General features: G+C 49.4%; 5 protein-coding genes across 5 annotated transcripts; 4 read left to right on the forward strand and 1 right to left on the reverse strand.

The window, feature by feature from the left end:
• Nucleotides 1–548: 548 nt before the first annotated feature.
• On the forward strand, nucleotides 549–1,276 carry H257_06395 (hypothetical protein). The gene has a single exon (XM_009831595.1). It carries the CDS (start codon nucleotides 609–611, stop codon nucleotides 1,089–1,091), a length of 483 nt encoding a protein of 160 aa, XP_009829897.1. The 5' UTR covers nucleotides 549–608; the 3' UTR covers nucleotides 1,092–1,276.
• Nucleotides 1,277–1,485: 209 nt separating this feature from the next.
• On the forward strand, nucleotides 1,486–1,979 carry H257_06396 (hypothetical protein). Its single transcript, XM_009831596.1, has one exon. It carries the CDS (start codon nucleotides 1,505–1,507, stop codon nucleotides 1,916–1,918), a length of 414 nt encoding a protein of 137 aa, XP_009829898.1. The 5' UTR covers nucleotides 1,486–1,504; the 3' UTR covers nucleotides 1,919–1,979.
• Nucleotides 1,980–2,171: 192 nt separating this feature from the next.
• Nucleotides 2,172–2,930, forward strand: H257_06397 (hypothetical protein; the record flags this gene model as incomplete). The annotated part of the gene is made up of 1 exon (XM_009831597.1): nucleotides 2,172–2,930. The coding sequence occupies one exon, from the start codon at nucleotides 2,172–2,174 to the stop codon at nucleotides 2,862–2,864; it is 693 nt and encodes a 230-aa protein (XP_009829899.1). The 3' UTR covers nucleotides 2,865–2,930.
• Nucleotides 2,931–3,486: 556 nt separating this feature from the next.
• Nucleotides 3,487–3,832, forward strand: H257_06398 (hypothetical protein; the record flags this gene model as incomplete). Its single annotated transcript, XM_009831598.1, has 2 exons — nucleotides 3,487–3,524; nucleotides 3,562–3,832. The coding sequence occupies 2 exons, from the start codon at nucleotides 3,487–3,489 to the stop codon at nucleotides 3,830–3,832; spliced, it is 309 nt and encodes a 102-aa protein (XP_009829900.1).
• A 159-nt stretch (nucleotides 3,833–3,991) lies between these two features.
• On the reverse strand, nucleotides 3,992–4,953 carry H257_06399 (hypothetical protein). The gene is made up of 4 exons (XM_009831599.1): nucleotides 4,736–4,953; nucleotides 4,605–4,677; nucleotides 4,340–4,548; nucleotides 3,992–4,293 (listed from the first exon to the last, which is right to left on the reverse strand). Exons 1-4 carry the CDS (start codon nucleotides 4,925–4,927, stop codon nucleotides 4,063–4,065), a joined length of 705 nt encoding a protein of 234 aa, XP_009829901.1. The 5' UTR covers nucleotides 4,928–4,953; the 3' UTR covers nucleotides 3,992–4,062.
• Nucleotides 4,954–6,000: the final 1,047 nt, after the last annotated feature.

The raw sequence follows: 6,000 nt of genomic DNA on the forward strand, positions 1-6,000 counted from the left end.
CCGGTAGCGGTGTGTTTGGGAGCTTCAGATTCTTGCCACTTCGTGTATATGATTGACAGCATCCATCAGCAACACTATTTCCAGTCCAAATGACATGTCGTACGGGATTCCTATGAGACACAAACATAGCACTTACAAGGACAGCGTCGGTGCAGTAGGGTGCAACAGGTTCTTACCTCATGTTGTTCAAGACGTCGACGTTCGGCGGGGGTGGAGCAGTGCTGCCTGCTCCTTCCAGAATGACGCTAGGTCCAGTACTACGATGGAAGCGCGCAATTGAGAGCCAGTAGGGGACATTATTAGTCGAAATATATCGCCTTCTTGGTGAAATATATTGACGAAAACTGAAATTTGCTGTTAGAAATTTAACGATAGTTGGTCGAATTACATATATACTGCTTGCTTGGTTTACAGTTTACAGGTTGCAAAGGGTGGCCGTCGAAATATATCGGTGGCCAGGTGAAATATTCCATATTATGAAACTACTTTCAACATATCTTCCGGATAAAACTCCGGATTTTGGATCAGCTGTACATACTTCTGTAAGAGTGAATGTGACTTTCGCTCCTTGCGTCGACCTCAATCGCTCGTTGTTCTGCTTGAGGAGGATGTATCAGCAACCCCCTCCATATCCAGGGCAGCAGTACCCGCCGCAGCCGGGTCAGTATCCTCCAGGTCAATACCCTCCAGGTCAGTACCCTCCGGGTCAGTACCCACCAGCTCAACAAGGCGTGCCAGCGCAATACCCACCGCAACAGTATCCACCTCAACGGATCCCACCGCAGGCGTACCCGCCGCCACAGCCGACGCAGTACGCACAGCAGCAGTACTACGCCCAGCAAGGACGCGCTTTGTTCCAGTCCGCTACAGCCCCTGCGCCCGTGCAGTACATTCCAGCACCCCATCCCGGCTATGTCCAACCAGGCTATGCACAAGCACAACCAGTGTATGTGCAACAACCGGGGGTGTATTATGGAGCCCCCCACGGCCATGTGAAGATGGGCAAGCACGGAAAAATCAAGTACAAGCACAAACGCAAGGGTTTCAAACTCAAGGGATTCAAGCGCAAAGGGTTCAAGTGGTTCAAGTAGCCGCCGCCGCCATTTCCCGGCTTGGATCTGGCGTTGTGTAGCATTAATCACGCAACTACATACTAACCTTCCATCATGCTTCCTGAGGTCTCTATAACGCTAATGGAGACCTAACGCTGAATACACAAGTCTATTGCAACCACCAAGGGACGTAATGTAAATACGTGCAAATTCACTCGTAAACTCCTAATTAGTAACCTTTGGTTGCAGTACAGCAATGCGTTTTATATCGTCTCAAAGACTCAGAACGAGTTTAACGCTACGTTGTATACAAAATGAAGATTAACGTGTTTAAGATTAGGATATATCCGAATTCAACTACCTAAATCTGTGGCATAAACCTAACGCCGTGCCTGGCCGAACTAATTTCGCCCCAGTGAATTCACTTTCGCAAAGGTGGTTGACAGATCAACATGCAAGACCCCAACAGACCTGGCCAGTATCTCCCAGGGCAGTACCCGCCGCAGCAGCAGTACCCTCCCCAGCAGTACCCTCCGCAGCAATACCCTCCGCAACAGTACCCTCCGCAGCAGTACCCTCCGCAGCAGTACCCTCCACAACAGTACGCTCCACAACAGCAGCCGTACTATGCGCAGCCGCCGCCGATTCAATACGCTCAAGCGCCGCCGGTGATGATGCAGCCTCCAACAGTGATCATGCAACAGCCGGGGTTCATCCAGCAACCGATGTATGTGCAGCAGCCTGGTGTGATTTATGGCGGCCCTGGATACGTTGGTGGAGGTATGATGGGAGGTGGCATGTACGGAGGTGGCATGTACAGGGGAGGGTACAAGAACAAGGGGTTTGGTTTTGGCTTTTTCAAATAGACATGACTTGGAAGTAACATAAATAAATGAGTTTTGAATACTGTACATGTAAGAAAATGAACATTATGCTGAGTTCAGTGACCCAAAATATACTGAGTAAATATGCCTCTTCGTAGCTTTAACCTGATGTGGTCAAGCAAAACGCAATTAAAATGTCAAATTGCGGAAGAGCATTAATTAAAATATTTCGTGTCACTTGACTTTGCCCTTCGCGTTAGGCCGCCCCTTTTGTCGTCATTTGCTAATTGCCATCATGCATCAGCAACCTCCGTTCGCAGGTCAGCAGTACCCTCAGCAGCCTGGTCAGCAGCCCGGCCAGCAACCTCCACCGGGGCAATACCCGCCTGGACAGCAACCTCCGCCGGGGCAATACCCGCCTGGACAGCAACCTCCGCCGGGGCAATACCCGCCTGGACAACAACATCCTCCTGGCCAGTATCCGCCTGGACAGCAACCTCCGCCGGGTCAATACCCGCCTGGACAGCATCCTCCTCCAGGTCAATACCCACCCCAGCAAGCCGCACAACCGAGCTATCCTCCACAGTCCTATCCTCAACAAGGGTACCCACAGCCGGGATACCCACAGCAAGGCTACCCCCCTCAACAAGGTTACCCTCCTCACCAAGGGTACCAGCAGCCAGGGTACCCTCCTCAACAGCCAGGATACGCACAGCCTGGTTACCCTCCGCAGCAAGGGTATGCCCAACCGCAATATCCACCTCAACAGCCGTACTACGGCCAGCAGCCAGGCGTGGCGTACGTCCAGCCGGGTCAGTACGGTCAACAGCCCGTGTATGTCCAACAACCAGGCGTGTTTCACGGAGGCCAAGGCGGCCACATGAAAGTGGGCAAGCACGGTAAGGTCAAGTACAAGGGCCACAAAGGGTTCAAGGGCTTCAAGGGGTACAAGAACCGTGGTCGCAAGCACAAGGGGTTTTTCAAGTAACTTTTAAACGTAACTTAGTCGGCGTAAGCACCCAGATCAACACGATGCGATTGAATGTGAACTCCAGTCGACGCGTTCAACATTGTGATTTGGCCAAACGCTGTCGAACCCCACAACGTCAAGTCTTTTGATATACACATCCGAACGTATTCCAGTACCGCGAGCGTAGATAGGTGGTACCAAGGCAACACAAGATGTGACAGAGTCGGCAATGTCGTCGACAGTCACCAGACCTTTGTTAGACATCCCGTTGCGTTGAGTAGCTTTCGATCGAGCAAATGAATTTACCCTGATAACACGCACTGTCACAGAAGGAAGCACTGCTGTGTGAATCGAAGGTTGCGGTGAATGCTGTGGATTGTGGTGAGCTCACTGTCAGCAAGTAGTACACATACTAACCATTGCAACGTTCGTGTGTATGAACAGGATAACGATACAATTGTATTCTAGTGACCCAAAATATGAGTATAGTCGGCTCAATTCATACGGTTTTAGCACTCAAAAAGGCAGTAAAACACAACAATACAAGAGTAATGGATATAATACTTCAAATATTTCGTGTCACTTGACGTCATCCCAGGACGACCCAGGACCTCAACATCGTCATTACCAAATTACCACCATGAGCCAACAACAACCTCCGTTCCAAGGCGGCCAGCAGTATCCCCAGCAACCTGGGCCATACCCCCCTGGCCAGTACCGTCCTGCAGCCAAATACCCACCTCAACATCAAGGGTACCCCCCACAAGGCAATCCTCCGCAGCAAGGGTATCCCATCCCATCCCCCCACCCAACTGCAATATCCGCCGCAGCAACAGTCGGGCGTGGCGTATGCTCAGCCGGGTCAGTACGGCCAACAGCCCATGTATATCCAACAGCCTGGCGTGTACGTCGGAGGCCAAGGCGGCCACATCAAAGTGAACAAACACGGCAAGGTCAAGTACAAGGGTCAATCTTACAAATATTAATTCTATAAAAAGAAAATTTTACATGAATTTAAAATAATTTCATATTTTATAAAAAAAGTTAAAAATATTTATTCATTCTATTAAAATAAAAATAAAACAATTAGAAATACAAGGGCTTAGAAAGGATTTCTCAACAAGCTTTTCAAGTAAGGGTTTACCGTAAACTACATCCACCAGCGCCCAAAACTTAACACGATATTCTCATACAATTCGAGCGTGTTACAGTACTACTAAGTCATAGCTGAGGCAGTATCATCATCCAACACGGTGACTTGGCCAAACACTTTTGAGCCCAAAAATGTCAAGTACGGCGGGTCTAATGGTGATGTAGATCCAAATGTCTTTCCATTCCAGTACCGCGCGTCGGCGTTCGCCGCGAGTTGGACGCCCGTGATGATGTAGTGCCCGTCGTCGACGTCGACCTTGTGCACTCGGCACAGAACATGCGCAATGCAGTCCTTCTACATGGCCCATGAATACGTAAACTAGGAGGCAGGAAGACGGTACCAAGGCCACACAGGATGCGGCGGAGTCGGCAATGTCGACAGCCGCCAGATCCTTCTTGGACATTCCATGCAGCTTGCGTTTCAACGGTCGAGGGCATGCAAAATCGCACGTTTCAATGTTCAACGACGAAAACTTGTCAGTAGTTGCACCCGAGCACCCGCCGATGGCGAGCACGAGGGCCTGTTGTTGCGCCGTGGGGATGTTCAGCACTATGGACAGTGGTTAGCTTTTGCGGCAGTGTGGACGTAGTATGTATGCTACGCACCAAAATGTCGCCCAACCTCGTTGATAAAGGTCGCCGTGTGGCGATTGCAATTGATCGAGCAAATGAACTTACCCTGACAACCGACCCGTCATTGAACGATGCACAGGCTTTGATGAATGGGTATTACGTACGTGGTTGTTGATGGGGGTGAGCCAAGTCACAGTCATGACGTTCCGCGTGTACGACGATGGATCTGCCACACTCAGCAAGCACACTGGATTCGGATACAGCAAGCGACTCAGCATGTTGCGCTCCACGTGCACGACGTGCCTGGCTAGAGATTTCTCGCTGGGCAACGAGGAACCTGACGGAGCGTCCTCCATTTTGAAATTGCTGTATTGTGATTGGAATTTGCACGACCGCCATCGTACAGATACTGATTGGTCATAATGTTAGATTCCTTGGATATGATTGGCCAATTGGTTTAATGTGAGCGTCGACCGAGGCATGGCCCATAGAGCCTCGCGTCATGCTGCTTTCGAGTGCCAAGTCAAGGTGCATATCGCGGCTAGTTCACCTAAGTGTATATATGTAGAAGTCATATATTGAAGTGCATACCACATATCTCTTCTGCGCTTACATAGAGCCTCCATTCTATGATTCATCACGGCACCGGACTGCGTTTCTGTATTTCGCATCGTTTCTGTATTTCGCATAAGGCCGCTTGCTTTCACGTAAAAGACTTAATGTTGCTCAAACTCCTACCGGTACACTTTGCTCACTCTTGTGTGGTCACTCATCGGTAATTTAACGTTGGCGTGCATTGCGAGCTTCACGGTAAATGTCCACGAGACTGTTGTCGAAAGAGTTTTCAACATCCACCTTTTGTGTAGTGTAGTATGTCGCGAGTGTTGAGAGCATTCAGTTGTAGAGTCAGCCTCCAAATCGAGTTATCGTCCACAACAACCAACTGAGGAAGGAACGAGGATAAAGAGCAAGTAGAAATGCAAAGTGTGTCAAAACTGACATGTTTGGGATGTCAATCTGCCGCCCTATTGCAGGCTCTGCGCTTTTCTGCAATACTTGTTGAAAATGAAGTTAACTTATCACAACACATCGAGCTCGATATACAACCGCTGTGACCACGAACACACCAAAAAGCTTGTGATTTCGCCAAACTGTATTAAGGTCTGGGCAGTGCGTCTATACAAATCTCAATTCGTAGCAAGCCGACCGTGACGTGGTTTGTATACAGTAGTTTGGTTTCACAATGTCAAATGCAAGGTGGACAGATTACTAGCGTAAAACTGCGCTGTGGATGTTGGAGTATATGGAAGCTTACTCTGCCAAACTAACAGGACTGTAAACCCAGGGTATTAGGGAGATTTCGCAACTCGGTCGTTCCTGTTGCCGTCGCTGTTCCCAAGGCTACGGCAACAGCAACAATATTTATAGA

This window comes from Aphanomyces astaci (genome assembly GCF_000520075.1).
Source record: "Aphanomyces astaci strain APO3 unplaced genomic scaffold supercont1.12, whole genome shotgun sequence".
NCBI lineage: Eukaryota > Oomycota > Saprolegniomycetes > Saprolegniales > Verrucalvaceae > Aphanomyces > Aphanomyces astaci.

Coding starts and splice junctions, on each gene's coding strand:
- H257_06396 (XM_009831596.1), top strand. CDS start 1,505: ATGCAAGACCCCAACAGACCTGGCCAGTATCTCCCAGGGCAGTACCCG.
- H257_06399 (XM_009831599.1), bottom strand. CDS start 4,927: ATGGAGGACGCTCCGTCAGGTTCCTCGTTGCCCAGCGAGAAATCTCTA. Junction 4,678..4,735: donor TCACCCCCATCAACAACCAC/GTACGTAATACC, acceptor GTCGGTTGTCAG/GGTAAGTTCATTTGCTCGAT. Junction 4,294..4,339: donor CCGCATCCTGTGTGGCCTTG/GTACCGTCTTCC, acceptor TGGGCCATGTAG/AAGGACTGCATTGCGCATGT.
- H257_06395 (XM_009831595.1), top strand. CDS start 609: ATGTATCAGCAACCCCCTCCATATCCAGGGCAGCAGTACCCGCCGCAG.